General features: G+C 45.4%; 2 protein-coding genes and 1 pseudogene across 2 annotated transcripts; 1 reads left to right on the plus strand and 2 right to left on the minus strand.

Moving 5' to 3' along the window:
• The first annotated feature begins 320 nt into the window (after positions 1–320).
• Positions 321–1,021, plus strand: LOC125516828 (serine carboxypeptidase 24-like). Its single transcript, XM_048682129.1, has 4 exons — positions 321–412; positions 507–602; positions 695–800; positions 878–1,021. The coding sequence occupies exons 1-4, from the start codon at positions 366–368 to the stop codon at positions 1,019–1,021; spliced, it is 393 nt and encodes a 130-aa protein (XP_048538086.1). The 5' UTR covers positions 321–365.
• Positions 1,022–1,608: 587 nt separating this feature from the next.
• Positions 1,609–2,208, minus strand: LOC125516829 (cytochrome c oxidase copper chaperone 2-like). The gene is made up of 2 exons (XM_048682130.1): positions 2,155–2,208; positions 1,609–1,805 (listed from the first exon to the last, which is right to left on the minus strand). Exons 1-2 carry the CDS (start codon positions 2,206–2,208, stop codon positions 1,614–1,616), a joined length of 246 nt encoding a protein of 81 aa, XP_048538087.1. The 3' UTR covers positions 1,609–1,613.
• A 671-nt stretch (positions 2,209–2,879) lies between these two features.
• Positions 2,880–4,778, minus strand: LOC125516830 (annotated as a pseudogene).
• Positions 4,779–24,950: the final 20,172 nt, after the last annotated feature.

Genomic DNA, 24,950 nt, shown 5'->3' on the forward strand with positions numbered 1-24,950 from the left:
AAGAAAGTGTATAATTAAATAAGGATGGGAGGTGTATGTGTGCAAAATTTCAGGATGAAATGCGACCTTTACAAAAAAAAAAGACAAATTCATGGTCTAGGATGATGAATAGTAGCATGTGTTAAAAAAACCCCAGAATTGATTGATTTTTTTTTTGTATAGCCCTCAATTCAGCGTATTTCGTAGTGAAAACTTACACGCTTGCGCATTATGCCTTTGTGTATGTATGTCTGTCTTCTTTTTTAGAAATTTTAAAATGTAAAAATATGAATTTTCACGAATACTAGTGTAGAGAAAGTAGAGTATAGAATGCTGGACAGCACTACGCCGAGAAGTACTACAACCGGCTCGACGTGCAGAGGGCCATGCACGCCAACACCACCAGGATACCCTACAGATGGACCGCCTGCAGGTTCAGTTTCAGACACACTTTTCTTCTCCGTTCTTGCTATGGCTGGGTCATGGAATAGAAGATTAACAAGCAGGGGATGCTTTGACATTGACAGTGATGTGCTCATCAAGACATGGAACGACTCCGAGTTGTCGATGCTGCCCACGTACAGGATGCTGATCAAGGCTGGGATTAGGATATGGGTGTTCAGGTAAGCTCAAGAGTCTGAAACAGGCAAAGTTTTCCTTCACTGCAGTACAAATTGTTTCAGTGGATGTAACCTATTTTGAATGGTGAATGCAGCGGCGACACGGACTCGGTTGTCCCGGTGACAGCGACCAGGTTTTCACTCAGCCACCTTGGTCTCAAGACTAAGATCCGCTGGTACCCATGGTACTCAGCCGGTCAGGTACTCATGATGCCATTGCTGCTCTTCACTTGCAGTATATACAACAAAGCGGCACTGTAACCACTTTGCATTTGCAGGTAGGAGGGTGGTCTGAGGTGTATGAAGGGCTGACATTTGCGTCGGTGAGAGGCGCGGGGCACGAGGTGCCATTGTTCCAGCCAAGGAGGGCGTTCAGAATGTTCGTGTCATTCCTGTCTGGGAAGCCACTGCCCAAATCCTGAAGGCTCATGGCTGCCATGAGCATGAACTGATGATGTGCAGCGTGAGGCCTAGCGAAAGGTGGTCTGAAAACTGTGTAAGATGGATGGAGAGAGTGATGTAGAGTGCCTGCAAGTAGTAGAAAATAACTAGTAGTTCATAGGTGACGAGTGATTGATTTGGTCTGGGGAAACGGATGAGAAGAAAATGAGGGTGATTATGCCATGGAAACCATGGGCATTGGCAGCAACGAGCAAATAAACTTGAAGGCTCTATTCTTGATGTTGTCTTGCTATCAGTTTTCACTATGAAATTTTCATTTCAAGAATATTGTATCTTCCATGCCAAACAAAGCAGACATGGGCAAATGATGTCAAAAAAAGCAGACATGGGCAAAGATATGAACAACAAGAAAATTTCACATATAACCCATAAAGTCACAGTCATCAGTAGTTTATTTCTCATGGAAACAGGTATCAAGCTCGCTAACCATTAAACCATACAGGAACAAGCGTTGAAAAACAAGACAACTCCTCTAACTGAATCTCAAATAGCATGTTCTGTAACATCCATGAAAGCAAATGCAACATCCTCAGGGGACTAGCTAGAGAAGAATCAGACCTTGAACCCCTCGGCACGGAGGCATTGCTTGTGAGCCTCGATCCACTTGGTGCACGCAGACTCCCCGTACTCGACGATGCACTCATCTCTCAGCCTCTTGGTGTCGGGGCAAGCGCAACATATCTTCTTCTTCGGCTTCGAGTCAGTGACAGCAGGAGGGGCGGCTCGCAACTCACTATATATGGGCTGAAACGAGTATCAGGCTCATCATGGACTGCATGGGCCCCCGGTCCTCACATGGGCCCATAATCATTTGGGCCATTAGCAGGCCTAAAGGTAAAGTTGGGCCCAAGTTGTTCGGCCCTTTAACAGGCCGAGTAAACCGCAGGCCTTGATTGGGCCAGAAAATACCATGGGTTTTTAACAGGCTGAAAAAAGTATATTGGGCCTGAATTGTGCTGAATAATTCACCGACGACATTAGGCCGTAATATACCTTGGCCTATGATGGGCCCAATTACACGTCGGACCGTTAACAGGCCAAATTATATTTCGGGCCTTGGTTGGCCCAATTACATAATAGGTTGTTAGCAAACCGGATGCAAATTCAGGCCATAAATGGGGCCAATTATTCCACGGGCCTTTAACATGCTGACTGTTCAGTTGGGTTGAAAATTTTCCATGAAGACCACGGGCCGTTAAGAGGTCAAAAGTCACGCCGGATTAGAAATGGGTTCAGATGTAGCAAGGGCCGTTAAAAAATGCCGAAAGTTGGTGGCATGACAATGGGCAGAAGAGCAGGTGGCGGTGGAGGAGCGGCAGCAGGGGGGCAGAGCCGTCGTTCACAGGGGGAGGGGGAGGGGTGAGAGGAGTCAGGGGCGTCGCCCATAGCAGCAGAAGCAGGATCGGCAACCAGAGCAAAGGGATTGATCTGGTTGGGGGTATTTGATACCATTTTGAGGAGGGAGGAAGTATGGAATCAACACACATCCATTAGCTCATCGGCTGGGGTTAATATACAAGTTACATAGGGCCTTGGCCGAGGGGATCATGCGCCACTACACACAGATCGTGTGCCACGATCACACGCACTCACACATACCCTCCGTTTCAAATTACTTGTCGCAGAAATGGATGTATCTAGAACTAAAATACATCTAGATACATCCATACCTGCGACAAGTAATTCGGAACGGAGGGGGTACAACGGTTGACCATATACATGCGTTGTACGGTATATACATAGTATACTCTAACATGCGCAAAGGTTTGGTTGGTGTTGCCTTGTCTTTCTAGTGTTCCACACCACAAACTATCAGCTTTAGACAAACTGTCGTTGTGCCACAATTTCCCTTTTGCTTGTAGCGACAAGGGACCAAGCAACAGTAATCACCACCTCAACGTCGGCAATGGCACATTTAGCTTGACTTATGTTGCAAAACTGGGGCACGAAACAAACATGACCTCGTGCAGTGACATCACCAGATTTTGAGTAGGCCTATGGCAACATCCAGCAGTCCTTCAGTTTCTACAGAAATAACTTGCCTCGGCAGATATATGTTACCATCAACACCTTTCCGCATTGCTTCATCTTTTGATTCAAGCAGTACAATTTGGCTAGATGAGGGATTAATAGCATGAGTGACTCCACCATCAGTGACCACCATTTCCCCTGATGTTGGGGAGCAAGCAACTCGACCACCATATTCAAAAGGCCACGAACCACACTTGACAACTTGGGCACTCAAGATGGTTGCCTGGACCGTTTGTTTGACTCGCTGCAAGCATAACTCCAGTGTACATAAACAATTATCAATGCAAAGGATAGATACACCAAGACCTTCTCCACCATAATTGCAGACATAGCTGATCAACACTTTATCTTGAGACTTTGTTGGACCTTTCACTTTCAGTTGGATTTCAATGTCAACTATGTCTGTTAACACAATTGCACGTGATGGCCCAATTAAGCGCAAAAATGAATCCTGCAAACATCATCGATCACCCCATCAACCAACAACAGAGGGTGCATGCAACCAAGATCTTTAAAATAAAATGAAGAGAAAATTAAGAAAGTACGTACATCTTGATTGAGTTCTTGGGCCTGGCTCCTATCACAACAAAAGAGAAGGTTACGGTTATGATCTGCGATGTCTCGAACAGCAATCACACCGTACACAGCCAATGGCCAGGCGAGACCAGCAGCTATTTCCGTGAGTTTGATGGAGAAGACCTGCAAGGTTCCCGGACTAGACCCGGCATGATTGTTTGAGATGTGTCCAGATATATAGTGTGTAAACTGCATGGAACTCAGCGCCGCTGTAAAAAGGTTAAGCAAGCGTTAGAATGTTCTAATGAACAAGCATGAGCTACCACTCGATGACCAGCAAAATAAACAAGAATCCATTGTAAATCCTAGACTTTTGAATACAACGAAGATCTGATGTATATGAACTGTAGTAATTAATTAGAACTCAATCTCCATTTGTCTACTATTGTTCATCTTCAACCCCAAACCCGCGCACAGTCAGCTTAACCACCCGGTCCCGGCTGCTAAGCCTCTCCGAGCACCAGATTTTTTTCTCGCACGGCCGTACCATAGTTGCCAGATTTCTGGGTAACATTTTGGGTCGTGGGACGTGATCCCGGGTCATCTGGGTACCGCCGCCGCCACTACTCCGCTGCCTTTCCGTGGCAAGTCGCTTTGCTGTTTGCTCATACGCATCATCAATCCCCTAACACATGACCGCCTCTTCCAGCAGACATGGTGACCAATGAGGCAACGTGGAAAGAGATGGAGCTCATCTGACGGATACGGTGACGAGACGAAGAACTGCAGCAACGATTTGTATTCATGTACTGCCGCTCTCTCCACCTGGTTCACTGTGCGGGGTTCAGGGTCGCATCCCAGCCATCGACCCCGACCCTCGATTTGGGGTCGTGGAACGCAGCACCGACCCGCGATCCCGGCTAGGCTACTACTCCGCACCCCCACCTACACCTCCGACTACGTTGGTGCTCTAACTGATTAGGATTCAAGCAAGCGACGCTAAACAGAATTTCAAGCGCCCGATAGATAGCAGAACCGATTAATTTAAATAAATAATAAAATTGACACTGGGTTGTACTCACTGGTGTCCGTGAAGAAGCCGCATGTTTCGCCCCACGCAGATTCCCAAACGCGAGCGTGCGAAGCGAATTTCCTCGCCTCGTAAGCCATCGCCTTGTCGATTTCATCCGGACTCATCGGCGCCGAGGTCTTCATCTTACTCCGTGATGCCAAAGGGCTGGGCTTCTCCTCCCGTCGATCAGTCGATCGAATCGACAAAAAAAAGAAAGCCGGCGGCGGGTGAGAGGGTTTGCTTGGGATCAATTTGATTCCTACTTATAGGTGGGCCTCCCGAGTCGGATCTGGAGGCCTTTTCGATTGGTTTTGGGAAACATCGTCTGGCCGAATCGATTGCGGACCCAACCCCCACACGCATACGTATACGTACGAAGCCAAAACCAACCGTCTGGCTGACACCAATCGTCCCGAAATTCATGTCGGGCCGTAGTTCAATTTATTTTTTTCCAAAAAACCCCTCGTAGAATTAACTCTCGTACTAATCACCCCGTCTCCACCTTCCTCCTTCCCGTTTTCACCATCGGCAGCTTTTCCAAGCGCAGCCGCCGACGGGCCTCAACCTTCCCGGCACGCTTCCGGGCGCAGCTCCCGGGCCCATTGCCTCTGTTGGCACTCCTCCTGTGAAACTGATGCAAAATTACTTTCAATTGAGCAAGAAACAGAGAAAGGCAGAAACAACAGTGTGGATCAGCAGTGAAAGGCAAAACAAAAGAAAGCAATAGCGTGGATCGGCGAAATCATTCACTTATTTACTCCTCCCGCGAAATTGAGCAGTGGATCTACAATAGTTTTTTTGATCAAAGAGGGGTTTCCTCCTCCGATTTCCATTAAGGGAAACCAAAAGCGGAGCTACATAATCTAGTTTTTGACCACATAACCAAGTTCAGAGCACCAGCCTGTAAACTAGACACCAGACCTAGAAACTGGGGACAAGGGACGAGGCCCCTGACACCAAGCAAAAGCGTCAACTAATCCAACAGCCAGACTAGCTCTCATCCCCACCAGAGGCAGAGAGAGCGAACAACCAAGGTCACCATACAGAAACAAATAACTGATTAACATTACAGACACGAATTGAAACATCAAAAAGGGTAAAAGGAAAATGATCCAGGGAATGAAGAGCAGACGCCTCAATCCAGCCTAGGCACGTTGAATCTCCACCCCTGCACTGCCTTGTACACTTCATTTGCTATCCGTGTGAGAGGTTTTGCCCCCAGCTCCAGTCCCTTTTTGTTTTGGTTCTTTCTCTGCAAGATAGACCAAGCCATAATCCAGTGTGTCATCATTCGAACCAAGAGCATGATCCCAATATTAGTAGAGATTGTAACATTGATTGTCATTGTATACAGATTGATTTTGGTTGCTGTTACTTGAAGTATTTCTTATGTTTTATGTATGTGCTGATTTAAATATTGATTATTTATTTACTGTCAAATCAAAATCAGAAGAAAAAGGCATTGACAAAAGGGGCCCACTTACTAGAACTTGACCATTGGGACCCATCTAACTAGAGGAATTTTTTGAAAAAAGAAAAATAAAACTGTCTAGCCTAAATGGCCATGGCCCAAAAATGAGAAGGCTTAATTGTTGGGCTTGGCCCATCTACCTGACCAAAATTAATATGAGAAAAAAGAACAAATAGGCTGAATTGTTGGGCTCGGCCCATGTAAAACACCGAATCGGATCGGGCTGATTCTTGTGCCACATCAGCTTGCCACGCTGGATGCCTACGTGGCCTGGGGAGGTTGCTATTGACCAAAAAATTGGTCGTAGAACCAACGACCTTTTACATATCACAAAGAAGGTCACTAATTTCAGTTTACGACTGCCAGCTTTTGACCTTCTGTTTTTGGTCACAAAAAGGTCGCAAATGAAAAACTATAACATTTCGGCGACCAATAGTGAGGGTCGCAAGTTGACATATTTCTTGTAGTGTTCATTTGCTACCCGTTTGAGCAGTTTTGCCTCCAGCTCCAGTCCCTTTTTGTTTTGGTCCTTTTTCTGCAAGATAGACCAAGCCATAATCCAGTGTGTCATCATTCAAATCAAGACAATAGGATTAGTATAACTTTTCCCATAAAAGATGATAGCATTTCTACATTTCCAAATCGACCACAACAAAGCTGATAATCCCACCAATACTAACTTTCTTTCATTCTTGATAAAAGTTTTAATCCAACTCCCAAAACACTCCTCTACATTTACTGGAGTTGTTCTCAAATCAAATGCACATTTTATTAGGTTCCACATCAGGGAGGCAGCCCCACAAGTGTAGAACAAGTGATCTATAGTTTCTTCCTTTCCACACAGCACACGGAGTTTTGATCCTTTCCATCCTCTTTTGGCCAAAGAATCTTTAGTCAGTATGCTTTTTTATCAATCAACCAAAGAAAAACTTTTATTTTGGCTGGTATTTTGACTTTCCACAAAAATAATTGTGGATAATTGCAATCCTCAGCAATCAATTTCCTGTATAGAGATTTAGTGGAATTTTTTTGTTAGCAGTAAGAGTCCATTCGACCTTATCTCTCCCCTCACTCATTCCTATAGCTTCGCATCTTTTTATCAAACTTTCCCATAATTCCAAAGTTTCGCCATGAAGAGTCCTTCTGAATCTAAAGCCACTCCATCCTTTCTCTATAGCTTCAGCTACAGTGATATTATGGTCAAAGCACAGATTATATAGCTTGGGATAGTCACACTAGTAGAAAACATGGCATCAGTCCCGGTTCTAGAGGGCCTTTAGTTCCGGTTCTGCAACCGGGACAGAACGATCGGGACTAATGCCCACCACTTTTAGTCTCGGTCGTGTTACGAACCGGGACTAAAGGGGCTCCACGTCACCGCTGTGGGGCTCCCAGGCAGGAGGACCTTTAGTCCCGGTTAGTAACACCAACCGGGACTAAAAGGCAACCATCCGTCAGTAGCTGTCAGGCGCTATTTTTCAAAGGAGGGGTTTAGGGGTTTCATATTGTGTTAGCTAGCTACTACATATAGAGAGAAGTGACCTCTCTTTCTCCGTGCTTGGTCGACGCTAGCTACTACATATAGAGAGAAGTCGACGCTAGCTAGTAAGCAATGAAGAAACCATTAATTACACAACATCGTCATGATCAATATATAGAGAGAAATGACCTCTCTTTCTCCGTGCTTGTTGGTCAAATAGTAAGTTTTCGTATATTTATTCGACGCTACTGCATATAGTACACGTTGATGCATATATACAATATAACATCTCTTAGGATCTCTAACATCATCTACCAAAATCGCATTGCAATTCCCGATGGTATTCTCCGTCTTTAGGTATGACATGGTCAATAAAGAATCCCGCAAATTCCTCTTGAATTGCTCGTATGCTATCATTTGGTAGAAGTTCGTCATGATCAATATAAAATATATATGTGTGTGTGTGTGTGTGTGTGTGTGAGAATGAAACTCAACCCAATTGATGGTAATAAAATAAAATTGTGAATATTGTTTAAGTACTTCAAATTGTTGTTCAGACAAGCCCTGCTCAGAGGTCGAGTGGCGCATGAACTCGCAAACGTAGTATCCACATAATTGATTCCCGGGTGCCTGCCACAAGCACTTTACGAGAGAGGATATAGTTCAATCAAAATGATAATCAAGCATGATAATGGTATTGATAAAATTAGAATCAATGAGAGATGCACGAAACTAGCTAGCAGTACTTACTTTGGGGTGTGAAAATCGCAGCTTCTTTTTCTCTAGACCCGGTACCATTCTTGTGAACTTTTTCCAAACCCTGCCCGACAAAGAAAATGATTACTTGATATCAATAAATGAATGAAAGTTGCCGATATGGGGTGATAATGATTGAACTTACTTCTGAAGCATTTCAGTCATGTCCGCCCACTCCTTAGACTCTTTACGTCTCGAGTCAAAGACAGTTACTTTTCCCGCGTCAAGCTGAATGACTAGTAGAATAAAGTGGAAGCTGCGCATGCATAACTCATCAATTACACTTAACCTCGAGTAAGCGAAACAGAATATACACAAGACAGTAATTAACACTCACTTGAAGTTGTAAGGAAATAGTATTTCTCTTTTGTTTTGATGTTGAAGTAACACGTTTAGCAACCTCAGTATCGTCGGGTCTCTTTTGTACCGAATATTCATTTACGGTATTTGGGTTAATGAACCCAATGTCATAGATCGGTCCTCTTTTGCATTCGACCATCTTCAGTCTGCATAATATAGTGAGGATAACTATATATACATGCAATAAACAAGCTGAGCTAGAGACTTAATTATAGAAATAATACTTACAGAAAATAGCAAGTCATGAGAGTTTTGTCGAGGACCTCTTGATTGTATAATTGAAATAATTCTTCAAATTCAATGTACATCAGGTCGACTCCAATGAAGTCGTGCTCATCTTTAATTAACTCCCATCAAGATACTGTCGGTCTCATCCTTGCAGGTTTCCAAGTACCAGTTATGTAATCTTCGCATGACTTTATGCAACAATAATATTGCAGTGACACTGTAACGTCTTTGCATTTGCAGGTAGGAGGATGGTCTGAGGTGTATGAAGGGCTGACATTTTGTGTCGGTGAGAGGCGCAGGGCATGAGGTGCCATTATTCCAGCCAAGGAGGCCGTTCAGGATGTTCGTGTCATTCCTGGCTGGGAAGCCATTGCCCAAATGCTGAAGGTTCATGCCTGCCATGAACTGGTGTCGTGTAGCGTGATGCCTAGATAAAGGTCTGAAATCTATGTAAGATGGATGGAGACAGTGATGTAGAGTGCCTGCAAGTAGTAGAAAATAACTAGTAGTTCATAGGTGACGAGTGATTGATTTGGTGCTGGGGAAAAGGATGAGAGAATAAGGGTGATTATGCCATGGGAAACCATGGGCATTGCAGCAATGAGCAAATAAATATGACAACTCTATTCTTGATGCTGTGTTATCAGTTATCACTATCAAATTTCCACATCAGGAATATTGTATCTTCCATGCCAAACAAAGCAGAGATGGGCAACAATATGACCACCAAGAAAACTTCTCATTTAACCCATAAAGTCACGGTCATCAGTAATTTATTTCCCATGGAAACAGGTATCAAGCTCGCTAACCATTAAACCATATAGCAATAGCATTGAAAAACAAGACAACTCATCTAACTGAATCTCAAATAACATGTTCTGCAACATTCATGAAATCAAATGCTGCATCCTCACGGGACTGGAGAAGAATCAGACCTTGATCCCCTCAGCACGAAGGCATCGCTTGTGAGCCTTGATCCACTAGGTCCACGCAGACTCCCCGGACTCGACGATGCACTCATCTCTGAGCCCCTTGGTGTCGAAGCTTCGAATCAGTGGCAGCAGGAGGGGCGGCTCGCAACTCACTATATATATAGGCCGAAACGAGTATCGGGCCCATCATGGACTGCATGGGCCCCCGGTCCTCACATGGGCCCACAATCATTGTGGGCCATTAGCAGGCCTAACCATAAAGTTGGGCCCAAGTTGTTTCGGCCCTTTAGAGCAACTCTAGCAGACCCCGCAAAACACGTGGACCCGCAAAATTCCGGCGAGTATGTGGGCTCGGCCCAATTTTCCGGCCAAAGCAGAGCCCGCATACTCGCCCGACACGTAAAAAAAATTCCCGCGGCCCGCAAACCGCACGCCCCGACCGCTATATCTATGGTTCGCGGCTCGTTTGCGGGTCAAAACCCTATTCCCCGCCGCCGCCGAGCCACGCGATTCCCCACCCCCTTCTCCACATTTCTCGCCGCCGACGACCACCTCCCCGCCTCCAGCCGCCAAATGGGGCCGCATGTGGAGCTCCGGACGTGGCTCCGGCAGCAGATTCGGCGGCGGAAGCGACCCGGAGCGTGAGCGGCGCATCCGGTCGGACAGCGCGAGGAAGCGCGGGGCCCGAAAGTGGATCAACCGCGGCCTATCTCCGCCGGTGAGCTTCCGCGTCCGCGATACGGAGGAGTACGACCGTCGACGCGCATCCTTCTCCTTCGCGGCTAGATCTTCATACGCCGGGAGCTCCTCCTCTTCCGGCGCGGGCCTTCTCCCCGTGAAGAGGGAGTGGTCGGAGGAACCAGACGACTTCGAGTTCGTCCCCATCAAGGAGGAGCACGCTCCACTCGGCCGCCTCTGAGTCGTCGGGACGGAAGACTTCGTCTCCGACGTCGACGCGGTTGTGGCCGCCATTGCCGAGCGGAGCGTGCGCGAGGAGGCAGAGCGCCGGCGCCACGCGGAGGAGCTCGAAACCTCCAATGGAGGCAGGTGGTCGCTGCCAACCTCGCCGCCAAGGAGAAGGACAAGGAGTCGTGCCGCATCTGTGAGGAGCAGAGGGTGAAGTACATCGACCTCTGTAGCTCCGACGAGGAAGATTGAGCGTCCTTCTCCTCTACGGCGTCTAAAGGAAATATGCCCTAGAGGCAATAATAAAGTTATTATTTATTTCCTTATTTCATGATAAATGTTTATTATTCATGCTAGAATTGTATTAACCGGAAACTTGATACATAGACAAATAGAGTGTCACTGGTATGCCTCTACTTGACTAGCTCGTTGAATCAAAGATGGTTAAGTTTCCTAGCCATAGACATGAGTTGTCATTTGATTATCGGGATCACATCATTAGAGAATGATGTGATTGACTTGACCCATTCCGTTAGCTTAGCACTTGATCGTTTAGTATGTTGCTATTGCTTTCTTCATGACTTATACATGTTCCTATGACTATGAGATTATGCAACCCCCGAATACCGTAGGAACACTTTGTGTGCTACCAAACATCACAACGTAACTGGGTGATTATAAAGGTGCTCTACAGGTGTCTTAGATGGTACTTGTTGAGTTGGCATAGATCGAGATTAGGATTTGTCACTCCGATTGTCGGAGAGGTATCTCTCGGCCCTCTCGGTAATGCACATCACTATAAGCCTTGCAAGCATTGTAACTAATGAGTTAGTTGCGGGATGATGCATTACGAAACGAGTAAAGAGACTTGCCTGTAACGAGATTGAACTAGGTATTGAGATACCGACGATCGAATCTCGGGCAAGTAACATACCGATGACAAAGGGAACAACGTATGTTGTTCTGCGGTTTGACCGATAAAGATCTTCATAGAATATGTAGGAACCAATATGAGCATCCAGGTTCCGCTATTGGGTTATTGACCAGAGATGAGTCTCGTTCATGTCTACATAGTTCTCGAACCCATAGGGTTCGCACGCTTAACGTTCAGTGACGATCGGTATTATGAATTTATGTGTTTTGATGTACTGAAGGTAGTTCGGAGTCCCGTATATGATCACGGACATGACGAGGAGTCTCAAAATGGTCGAGACATAAAGATCGATATATTGGACGACTATATTTGGACATCGGAATGGTCCCGGGTGAGATCGAGCATATACCGGAGCACCGGGAGGTTACCGGAACCTCCCGGGAGGTATATGTGCCTTATTGGGCCATAGTGGGAGAGAGGAGAAGGGAGAAAAGGAGGGGGCGCCCCCCCAAGCCCAATCCTAATTGGGAGGGGGCCAGCCCCCTTTCCTTCCTCCTTCCTCCCCCTTCCTTCTCTCCTAATCCAACTAGGGAAGGGGGGGGATCCTACTACCGGTGGGAGTAGGACTCCCCTTGGGGCATGCCTAGGAGGCCGGCCTCCTCCCCTCCTCCACTCCTTTATATACGGGGGAGGGGGGCACCCCATAGACACACAAGTTGATCATTGATCTTTTAGCCGTGTGCGGTGCCCCCCTCCAAAATAATCCACCTCGGTCATATCGTCGTAGTGCTTAGGCGAAGCCCTGCGCCGGTAACTTCATCATCACCGTCATCACGCCGTCGTGCTGACGAAGCTCTCCCTCGAAGCTCTACTGGATCGTGAGTTTGTGGGATGTCACCGAGCTGAACGTGTGCAGATCGCGGAGGTGCCGTACGTTCGGTACTAGAATCGGTCGATCGTGAAGACGTACGACTACATCAACCGCGTTGTCATAACGCTTCCGCTTTCGGTCTACGAGGGTATCGTGGAGAACACTCTCCCCTCTCGTTGCTATGCATACCCATGATCTTGCGTGTGCGTAGGAATTTTTTGAAATTACTACGTTCCCCAACAGTGGCATCCCGACACCTATTAGCCGTAGAGTTTTTTCCCGCGAATACTATTTTACCCGACTCACCAAGATTGATCTTACTACTACCACACCAAAACCTAACAATTTGGTACTACCGAATTGGTTCTCCGTATCACCGAGAAGGCCTTGCCAAGTTATGTGATGACATCGCTTCGTTTGTTCGGAATCACCAAACAAAATGATCAAATTACCAAAACCGCTCTGCATACCAATTTGCACTTCTGTCTCACCGAGATGTATAATCGGTCACACGAAACGCTAACGGTCAAGTCGTGTGCACTATCGGTCTTCACCGAGATTTCATGTCGGTGTCACCTGAGTTGGGTCAAAGACTTGTAACGGTTGGATTTTTGGTGCCTATTTATACCCCTCCACCACCACCTACTCTAAGAGAGCCATCAGAACGAAACACAACTTCCACCATTCATTTTGAGAGAGAACCACCTACTCATGTGTTGAGATCAAGATTCCATTCCTACCATTTGAACCTTGATTTCTAGCCTCTTCAAGTTGCTTTCCATCCAATCCTTCTCCTACCAAGCCAAATCTGTGTGAGAGAGAGAGTGAGTGTTGAGGAGACTATCATTTGAAGCACAAGAGCAAGGAGTTCATCACCACACAACATCTATTACCTTTTGGAGAGTGGTGTCTCCTAGATTGGTTAGGTGTCACTTGGGAGCCTCCAAGATCATGTGGAGTTGAACCAAGGAGTTTGTAAGGGCAAGGAGATCGCCTACTTCATGAAGATCTACCCGAGTGAGGCTAGTCCTTCGTGACGTAAGCCATGGGAATAGACAAGGTTGCTTCTTGACCCTTCATGGGTGGAGCCCTCCATGGACTCGCGCAACCGGTTACCTCCGTGGGTTGAAGTCTCATCAACGTGGACTGTAGATAACACACCTATCGGAACCCACCAAAAATCATCATGTCTTCATTGTGATTATTCCAAACCCCTCCCATTTACTTAATGTGCAATTTTACATTCTACTGCTACACTCTAGAATTGCATGTGTAGGATACGTGACTTGGCTAAGTTGCTAAATCTCCACAATAAAATTGGAAAAGGTAGGTTTTATTCGTCAAGTAGTCTAATCACACTCCTCAGACACACTTTCGATCCTACGAAGCTGTACAGAGCCTTGTAGACCTGAACAGCCATAAATCTCTACTGAACATGTTTGGCTGTGTTGTACTCGTGTCAATGATCCATCCATCCAACATTCGCACGAGTGCACCTCCTAGATGTGCACACGTACGGCCGATATATCCTCTCTCCTTCTTTATCATTCAAGTGCGGTGAAGTAAAAGTTGGATTAGGAAGACACTGTATGTGTGGATGGTGTATGCAGAACTCTGGTAGCGGCTCTCAAGCGGCTATGCGACACAGGAGGGCGGTCATGCAGCATCGCGATCTCCCCCTGCGCCTCCCCTTCCTATTATAGGTGTGAGGAGTGAGCAGATATAGCCCCAGGGAGAGGGCCGGTGAAGGAAATATGCCCTAGAGGCAATAATAAAGTTATTATTTATTTCCTTATATCATGATAAATGTTTATTATTCATGCTAGAATTGTATTAACCGGAAACATAATACTTGTGTGAATACATAGACAAACATATTGTCACTACTATGCCTCTACTTGACTAGCTCGTTAATCAAAGATGGTTATGTTTCCTAACCATAGACATGTGTTGTTATTTGATTAAATGGGATCACATCATTAGGAGAATGATGTGATTGACATGACCCATTCCATTAGCTTAGCACCCGATCGTTTAGTATGTTGCTATTGCTTTATTCATGACTTATACATGTTCCTATGACTATGAGATTATGCAACTCCCGTTTGCCGGAGGAACACTTTATGTGCTACCAAACGTCATAATGTAACTAGGTGATTATAAAGGAGCTCTACAGGTGTCTCCGAAGGTACATGTTGGGTTGGCGTATTTCGAGATTAGGATTTGTCACTCCGATTGTCGGAGAGGTATCTCTGGGCCCTCTCGGTAATGCACATCACTTAAGCCTTGCAAGCAATGCAACTAATGAGTTAGTTGCGAGATGATGTATTACGGAACGAGTAAAGAGACTTGCCAGTAACGAGATTGAACTAGGTATTGAGATACCGACGATCGAATCTTGGGCAAGTAACATACCGATGACAAAGGGAACAACATATGTTGTTATGCAGTCTGACCGATAAAGATCTTCGTAGAATATCTAGGAGCCAATATGAGCATCCAGGTTCCGCTATTGGTTATTGATCGAAGACATGTCTCGGTCATGTCTACATTGTTCTCGAACCCGTAGGGTCCGCACGCTTAATGTTTAGATGACAGTTTCATTATGAGTTTATATGTTTTGATGTACCGAAGGTTGTTCGGAGTCCCGGATGTGATCACGGACATGACGAGGAGTCTCGAAATGGTCGAGACATAAAGATTGATATATTGGACGACTATATTCGGACACAGGAATGGTTCCGGAGGTTATCGGATATAGAACGGAGTACCGGGGGGTTACCGGAACCCCCCGGGGGGTTAATGGGCCTCATGGACCCAAAGTGGAGCAGAGGAGGGGCGGCCAAGGCAGGCCGCGCCCCCCTCCCCCTCTAGTCCGAATTGGACAAGGAGGGGGGGGGCGGCACCCCCCCTTTCCTTCCTCTCCTCTCTCCCTTCCTTCCCCCTCTCCTAGTTGGACAAGGAAAGGAGGGAGTCCTACTCCCGGTAGGAGTAGGACTCCTCCCTGGCGCGCCTCCTCCTAGCCGGCCGCCCCTCCCCCTTGCTCCTTTATATACGGGGGCAGGGGGCACCTCTAGACACAACAATTGATCCTTGAGATCTCTTAGCCGTGTGCGGTGCCCCCCTCCACCATAATCCTCGATAATATTGTAGCGGTGCTTAGGCGAAGCCCTGCGACGGTAGAACATCAAGATCGTCACCACGCCGTCGTGCTGACAGAACTCATCCCCGACACTTTGCTGGTCGGAGTCCGGGGATCGTCATCGAGCTGAACGTGTGCTAGAACTCGGAGGTGCCGCAGTTTCGGTGCTTGATCGGTCGGGCCGTGAAGACGTACGACTACATCAACCGCGTTGTTATAACGCTTCCGCTTTCGGTCTACGAGGGTACATGGACAACACTCTCCCCTCTCGTTGCTATGCATCACCATGATCTTGCATGTGCGTAGGAATTTTTTGAAATTACTACGTTCCCCAACAGTGGCATCCGAGCCTAGGTTTTATGTGTTGATGTTATTTGCACGAGTAGAACACAAGTGAGTTGTGGGTGATATAAGTCATACTGCTTACCAACATGTCATACTTTGGTTCGGCGATATTGTTGGATGAAGCGGCCTGGACCGACATTACGCGTACACTTACGCGAGACTAGTTCTACCGACGTGCTTTGCACACAGGTGGCTGGCGGGCGTCAGTTTCTCCAACTTTAGTTGAACCGAGTGTGGCTACGCCCGGTCCTTGCGAAGGTTAAAACAACACCAACTTGACAAACTATCGTTGTGGTTTTGATGCGTAGGTAAGGTTGGTTCTTGCTAAGCCCGTAGCAGCCACGTAAAGCTTGCAACAACAAAGTAGAGGACGTCTAACTTGTTTTTGCAGGGCATGTTGTGATGTTATATGGTCAAGACATGATGCTAAATTTTATTGTATGAGATGATCATGTTTTGTAATCGAGTTATCGACAACTGGCAGGAGCCATATGGTTGTCGCTTTATTGTATGCAATGCAATCGCCCTATAATGCTTTACTTCATCACTAAGCGGTAGCGATAGTCGTAGAAGCATAAGATTGGCGAGACGACAACGATGCTACGATGGAGATCAAGGTGTCGCGCCGGGGACGATGGTGATCATGACGGTGCTTCGAAGATGGAGATCACAAGCACAAGATGATCATGGCCATATCATATCACTTATATTGATTGCATGTGATGTTTATCTTTTATGCATCTTATCTTGCTTTGATTGACGGTAGAATTATAAGATGATCCCTCACTAAATTATCATAGTAAAAGTGTTCTCCCTGAGTATACACTGTTGCGAAAGTTCTTCGTGCTGAGACACCACGTGATGATCTGGTGTGATAAGCTCTACGTTCAAATACAACGGGTGCAAAATAGTTGCACACGCAGAATACTCAGGTTTACCTTGACGAGCCTAGCATATAACAGATATGGCCTCGGAACACGGAGACCGAAAGGTCGAGCGTGAATCATATAGTAGATATGATCAACATAGTGATGTTCACCATTGAAACTACTCCATCTCACGTGATGATCGGACATGGTTTAGTTGATTTGGATCACGTGATCACTTAGAGGATTAGAGGGATGTCTATCTAAGTGGGAGTTCTTTAGTAATATGATTAATTGAACTTAAATTTATCATGAACTTAGTACCTGATAGTATCTTGCTTGCTTATGTTTGATTGTAGATAGATGGCCCGTGCTGTTGTTCCGTTGAATTTTAATGTGTTCCTTGAGAAAGCAAAGTTGAAAGATGATGGTAGAAATTACACGGACTGGGTCCGTAACATGAGGATTATCCTCATTGCTGCACAGAAGAATTACGTCCTAGAAGCACCGCTGGGTGCCAGGCTTGCTGCTGATGCAACTGACGACGTTAAGAATGTCTGGTAGAGCAAAGCTGATGACTACTCAATAGTTCAATGTGCCATGCTTTACGGCTTAGAACCGGGACTTCAACGACATTTTGAACATCATGGAGCATATGAGATGTTCCAGGAGTTGAAGTTAATATTTCAAGCAAATGCCCGGATTGAGAGATATGAAGTCTCCAATAAGTTCTATAGCTGCAAGATGGAGGAGAACAGTTCTGTCAGTGAGCATATACTCAAAATGTCTGGGTATAATAATCACTTGATTCAACTGGGAGTTAATCTTCCGGATGATTGCGTCATTGACAGAATTCTCCAATCACTGCCACCAAGCTACAAGAGCTTTGTGATGAACTATAACATGCAAGGGATGGATAAGACGATTCCCGAGCTCTTCGCAATGCTAAAAGCTACGGAGGTAGAAATCAAGAAGGAGCATCAAGTATTGATGGTCAACAAGACCACTAGTTTCAAGAAAAAGGGCAAAGGGAAGAAGAAGGGGAACTTCAAGAAGAACAGCAAGCAAGTTGCTGCTCAGGAGAAGAAACCCAAATATGGACCTAAGCTTGAAACTGAGTGCTTCTACTGCAAGCAGACTGGTCACTGGGAGCGGAACTGCCACAAGTATTTGGCGGATAAGAAGGATGGCAAGGTGAACAAAGGTATATGTGATATACATGTTATTGATGTGTACCTTACTAATGCTCGCAGTAGCACCTAGGTATTTGATACTGGTTCTGTTGCTAATATTTGCAACTCGAAACAGGGACTACGGATTAAGCGAAGATTGGCAAAGGACGAGGTGACGATGCGCATAGGAAATGGTTCCAAAGTCGATATGATCGCAGTCGGCACACTACCTCTACATCTACCGTCAGGATTAGTTTTAGACCTAAATAATTGTTATTTGGTGCCAGCGTTGAGCATGAACATTATATCTGGATCTTGTTTGATGTGAGACGGTTATTCATTTAAAACAGAGAATAATGATTGTTCTATTTATATGAGTAATATCCTTTATGGTCATGCACCCTTGAAGAATGGTCTATTTTTGTTGAATCTTGATAGTAGTGATACACATATTCATAATGTTGAAGCCAAAATATGCAGAGTTGATAATGATAGTGCAACTTATTTGTGGCACTGCCGTTTAGGTCATATCGGTGTAAAGCGCATGAAGAAACTCCGTACTGATGGACTTTAGGAACCACTTGATTTTGAATCACTTGGTACTTGCGAACCGTGCCTCATGGGCAAGATGACTAAAACACCGTTCTCCGGTACTATGGAGAGAGCAACAGATTTGTTGGAAATCATACATACAGATGTATGTGGTCCGATGAATGTTGAGGCTCGTGGCGGATATCGTTATTTTCTCACCTTCACAGATGACTTAAGAAGATATGGGTATATCTACTTAATGAAACATAAGTCTGAAACATTTGAAAAGTTCAAAGAATTTCAGAGTGAAGTTGAAAATCATCGTAACAAGAAAATAAAGTTTCTACGATCTGATCATGGAGGAGAATATTTGAGTTACGAGTTTGGTGTACATTTGAAACAATGCGGAATAGTTTCGCAACTCAGGTCACCCGGAACACCACAACGTAATGGTGTGTCCGAACGTCGTAATCGTACTTTACTAGATGTGGTACGATCAATGATGTCTCTTACTGATATACCGCTATCGTTTTGGGGTTATGCTTTAGAGACGGCTGCATTCACGTTAAATAGTGCACCGTCAGAATCCGTTGAGACGACACCTCATGAACTGTGGTTTGGCAAGAAACCAAAGTTGTCGTTTCTGAAAGTTTGGGGATGCGATGCTTATGTGAAAAAGCTTCAACCTGATAATCTCGAACCCAAATCGGAGAAATGTGTCTTCATAGGATATCCAAGGAGACTATTGGATACACCTTCTATCACAGATCCGAAGGCAAGACTTTTGTTGCTAAATTCGGAAAATTTTTAGAGGAGTTTCTCTCGAAAGAAGTGAGTGGGAGGAAAGTAGAACTTGATGAGGTAATTGTACCTGCTCCCTTATTGGAAAGTAGTTCATCACAGAAACCGGTTTCTGTGACACCTACACCAATTAGTGAGGAAGTTAATGATGATGATCATTAAACTTCAGATCAAGTTGTTACTGAACCTCGTAGATCAACCAGAGTAAGATCCGCACCAGAGTGGTACGGTAATCCTGTTCTAGAAGTCATGCTACTAGATCATGGTGAACCTACGAACTATGAAGAAGCGATGGTGAGCCCAGATTCCGCAAAATGGCTTGAAGCCATGAAATCTGAGATGGGATCCATGTATGAGAACAAAGTGTGGACTTTGGTTGACTTGCTCGATGATCGGCAAGCAATTGAGAACAAATGGATCTTTAAGAAGAAGACTGACGCTGACGGTAATGTTACTGTCTACAAAGCTCGACTTGTCGCAAAAGGTTTTCGACAAGTTCAAGGGATTGACTACGATGAGACCTTCTCACCCGTAGCGATGCTTAAGTCTGTCCAAATCATGTTAGCAATTGCCGCATTTTATGATTAGGAAATTTGGCAGATGGATGTTAAAACTGCATTCCTGAATGGATTTCAGGAAGAAGAGTTGTATATGATGCAACCGGAAGGTTTTGTCGATCCAAAGGGAGCTAACAAAGTGTGCAAGCTCCAGCGATCCCTTTATGGACTGGTGCAAGCCTCTCGGAGTTGGAATAAACGCTTTGATAGTGTGATCAAAGCATTTGGTTTTATACAGACTTTTGGAGAAGCCTGTATTTACAAGAAAGTGAGTGGGAGCTCTGTAGCATTTCTAATATTATATGTGGATGACATATTACTAATTGGAAATGATATAGAATTTCTGGATAGCATAAAGGGATACTTGAATAAGAGTTTTTCAATGAAAGACCTCGGTGAAGCTGCTTACATATTGGGCATTAAGATCTATAGAGATAGATCAGGACGCTTAATTGGACTTTCACAAAGCACATACCTTGACAAAGTTTTGAAGAAGTTCAAAATGGATCAGGAAAAGAAAGGATTCTTGCCTGTGTTACAAGGTGTGAAATTGAGTAAGACTCAATGCCCGACCACTGCAGAAGATAGAGAAAAGATGAAAGAAGTTCCCTATGCTACAGCCATAGGCTCTATCATGTATGCAATGCTGTGTACCAGACCTGATGTGTGCCTTGCTATAAGTCTAGCAGGGAGGTACCAAAGTAATCCAGGAATGGATCACTGGACGGCGGTCAAGAACGTCCTGAAATACCTGAAAAGGACTAAGGATATGTTTCTCGTATATGGAGGTGACAAAGAGCTCATCGTAAATGGTTACGTTGATGCAAGCTTTGACACTGATCTGGACGATTCTAAATCGCAAACCGGATACGTGTTTACATTAAACGGTGGAGCTGTCAGTTGGTGCAGTTGTAAACAAAGCGTCGTGGTGGGATCTACATGTGAAGAGGAGTACATAGCTGCTTCGGAAGCAGCAAAAGAAGGAGTCTGGATGAAGGAATCCATATCCAATCTAGGTGTCATACCTAGTGCATCGGGTCAAATGAAAAATCTTTTGTGACAATACTGGTGCAATTGCCTTGGCAAAGGAATCCAGATTTCACAAGAGAACCAAGCACATCAAGAGACGCTTCAATTCCATCCGGGATCTAGTCCAGGTGGGAGACATAGAGATTTGCAAGATACATACAGATCTGAACGTAGCAGACCCATTGACTAAGCCTCTTCCACGAGCAAAACATGATCAGCACCAAGGCTCCATGGGTGTTAGAATCATTACTGTGTAATCTAGATTATTGACTCTAGTGCAAGTGGGAGACTGAAGGAAATATGCCATAGAGGCAATAATAAAGTTATTATTTATTTCCTTATATCATGATAAATGTTTATTATTCATGCTTGACTTGTATTAACCGGAAACATAATACTTGTGTGAATACATAGACAAACATATTGTCACTAGTATGCCTCTACTTGACTAGCTCGTTAATCAAAGATGGTTATGTTTCCTAACCATAGACATGTGTTGTTATTTAATTAAACGGGATCACATCATTAGGAGAATGATGTGATTGACATGACCCATTCCATTAGCTTAGCACCCGATCGTTTAGTATGTTGCTATTGCTTTGTTCATGACTTATACATGTGACTATGACTATGAGATTATGCAACTCCCGTTTGCCGGAGGAACACTTTGTGTGCTACCAAACGTCACAACGTAACTGGGTGATTATAAAGGAGCTCTACAGGTGTCTCCGAAGGTACATGTTGGGTTGGCGTATTTCGAGATTAGGATTTGTCACTCCGATTTTCGGAGAGGTATCTCTGGGCCCTCTCGGTAATGCACATCACTTAAGCCTTGGAAGCAATGCAACTAATGAGTTAGTTGCAAGATGATGTATTACGGAACGAGTAAAGAGACTTGCCAGTAACGAGATTGAACTAGGTATTGAGATACCGATGATCGAATCTCGGGCATGTAACATACCGATGACAAAGGGAACAATGTATGTTGTTATGCGGTCTGACCGATAAAGATATTTGTAGAATATGTAGGAGCCAATATGAGCATCCAGGTTCCGCTATTGGTTATTGACCGGAGACGTGTCTCGGTCATGTCTACATTGTTCTCGGACCCGTAGGGTCCGCACGCTTAACGTTACGATGGCAGTTTCATTATGATTTTATATGTTTTGATGTACCGAAGGTTGTTCGGAGTCCCGGATGTGATCACGGACATGACGAGGAGTCTCAAAATGGTCGAGACATAAAGATAGATATATTGGACGACTATATTCGGACACATGAATGGTTCTGGAGGTTCTCGCATATAGAACGGAGTACCGGGGGGGTTACCGGAACCCCCCGGGGGGTTAATGGGCCTCATGGGCCCAAAGTGGAGCAGAGGAGGGGCGGCCAGGGCAGGCCGCGCCCCCCTCCCCCTCTAGTCCGAATTGGACAAGGAGGGGGGGCGCACCCCCTTTCCTTCCTCTCCTCTCTCCCTTCCTTCCCCCTCTCCTAGTTGGACAAGGAAAGGAGGGAGTCCTACTCCCGGTAGGAGTAGGACTCCTCCCTGGCGCGCCTCCTCCTGGCCGGCCGCCCCTCCCCCTTGCTCCTTTATATAGGGGGGCAGGGGGGCACCTCTAGACACAACAATTGATCCTTGAGATCTCTTAGCCATGTGCGGTGCCCCCCTCCACCATAATCCTTGATAATATTGTAGCGGTGCTTAGGCGAAGCCCTGCGACTCTAGAACATCAAGATCGTCACCATGCCGTCGTGCTGACAGAACTCATCCCCGACACTTTGTGGATCGGAGTCCGGGGATCGTCATCGAGCTGAACGTGTGCTAGAACTCGGAGGTGCCGTAGTTTCGGTGCTTGATCGGTCAGGCCGTGAAGACGTACGACTACATCAACCGTTTTGTTATAATGCTTCCGCTTTCGATCTACGAGGGTACGTGGACAACACTCTCCCCTCTCGTTGCTATGCATCACCATGATCTTGCGTGTGCGTAGGAATTTTTTTGAAATTACTATGTTCCCCAACACTATGGGGGTTCAGCTGAGAATATAATACTCAGATAGGCTCACGGTTCTGTACTTTGGGCCGTAGGCCGACCCTGCATGTTTGGGTGCCCATGTGTTCTACCTCAGCGCTTTTCATATTGCAAGCGATCGATACGGCGCTAGTTTTAGATGCTGTCGCAAGGCGAATACACAAAATTGAATAAAGCATGGCAGCTGTTGGAATGAAATCGAACGATAGTTCCTAACCAGCAATCAGAGTTGTAATTCTATCAACGATATACCATGTGATAAATAATACTTTCATACTACTTATACACACAGGACACTTGTTTCACCATGCCAGATTATTACATCAAAATCTCTCGGAGGATAGATCAGTTCGGCAGTTGCGTGCTGCTAATTTCAAAGTTGATTTGGACCAGCTCTCCTTGCCGAGAAAGTTCGATTTTCACATCATCCCCTACCGCAAGATATGATTTAGATTTGAACCTTGACCATCCTTTAGCATCAATCATCATGCGACCATCCTTTGTACTTACGGTATATTGAGCAGGTTCATTCACACCAAGGCTGCGCATGGTAAGAGAAACTTGGCCGCGGTCGCCCGGATTGTTGAACGACTCCCTCGTTGCTCTAGGAATTCACTGTTTGCAAACAATAAGACATACCCAAATAGTTAGATCAACACAGTGAATCATGTGAAACAACATGGAAAGAAAAAAGAACGAAGCACTTGGGCGGCCAATGCTTACCAAGAAGGTGGACATGTCGGTTTTTGTAAGGACTTTGGTATATGAAGTGCGAACTGCAGCCCAGTCTGTTGCCGGTGCAACTGCACGGGCCGGAGCAGATGCAAGTGCAAGTGTTGGTGCAGGTGCCGAAGCCGCTGCTGCTGCCGGAGATGGTGCTCCTTGTAGAGCTGGTGCCGGTGTCAGAGCAGGTGCCGGTGTCGATGCCCGATCCTCCGGTAGATCGGACTGATCCGCTGACGCGGTCGGTGCCCAATCCTCAGCTGGATCAGACTGATCTGCTGCCGCTGTCAGTGCTAGAGCAACTACCGGTGCTCGATCTGTGCGAGACAGCGGCGATCGTGTCTGGTCTGCTATGATCAGCTTTCTAACTTGACTAGGATCCGTGACCATGATCCTGTTTTTTTCTTCATTTCTTTTTAACGCGAGAAGGACTAATTGTGGCATTTTTGTTAAACCAAACTACAGTTCATCATAGGGATTCAGCTTGTACTCAGACAACAGACTGATCCAATTTTTTTCCAGTAATATAAGTGATGGACAGTGCCTTCGTTACTGACACGACATAAGAAGTGAAACCTGCAAAAATAGCCATCGTAGAGCAAACCAAACGGTTTATTCTGTGATGAATGTCACATGGCAAAACCTGCATCGTAAAATTGCAGGAAAAGAAAGAAAATATGACATTAAGTCAATAAGATTTAGACAGTAAATCAATAAGATTTACTTGATGTGACACGAGGGAATCCTTACCAGGAAATCACTATGTTGAAGTACTAAATAGAAGATTGATCGTCCAACTACGCGTGGCATGTAGGGGCCCTGCCTACTCCCATAAGCAGGACAGTCCAAAGGTCGTGACAAATCGTATGGACCGAACATCCATGGGATTGGAAATCCTGGTGGGTGCGATAAACCCTGCAATGCATACAGATATTGGAGTGTAACCATAATTGATAAATCGTCCTCACAAAAAATATGATCTGGATACTTCAAAATATACAGACTGAATTGAGTGGACAGACATTAAAATAGACCGTTCTTAGGACTGACCACACACCAAAAGCGGCAGTACTAATAAACAATACAGGGTTCACAAACACAAATCAAGTACTGAACAATAGTACTTACTACAGACAAGCAAAGTTGCACCAACTAAACTCTGCAGACTATTTCTTGCCACCGACCTACGGGATG

The sequence above is a fragment of the Triticum urartu genome, chromosome 6, assembly GCF_003073215.2.
Source record: "Triticum urartu cultivar G1812 chromosome 6, Tu2.1, whole genome shotgun sequence".
NCBI classification, from domain to species: domain Eukaryota; kingdom Viridiplantae; phylum Streptophyta; class Magnoliopsida; order Poales; family Poaceae; genus Triticum; species Triticum urartu.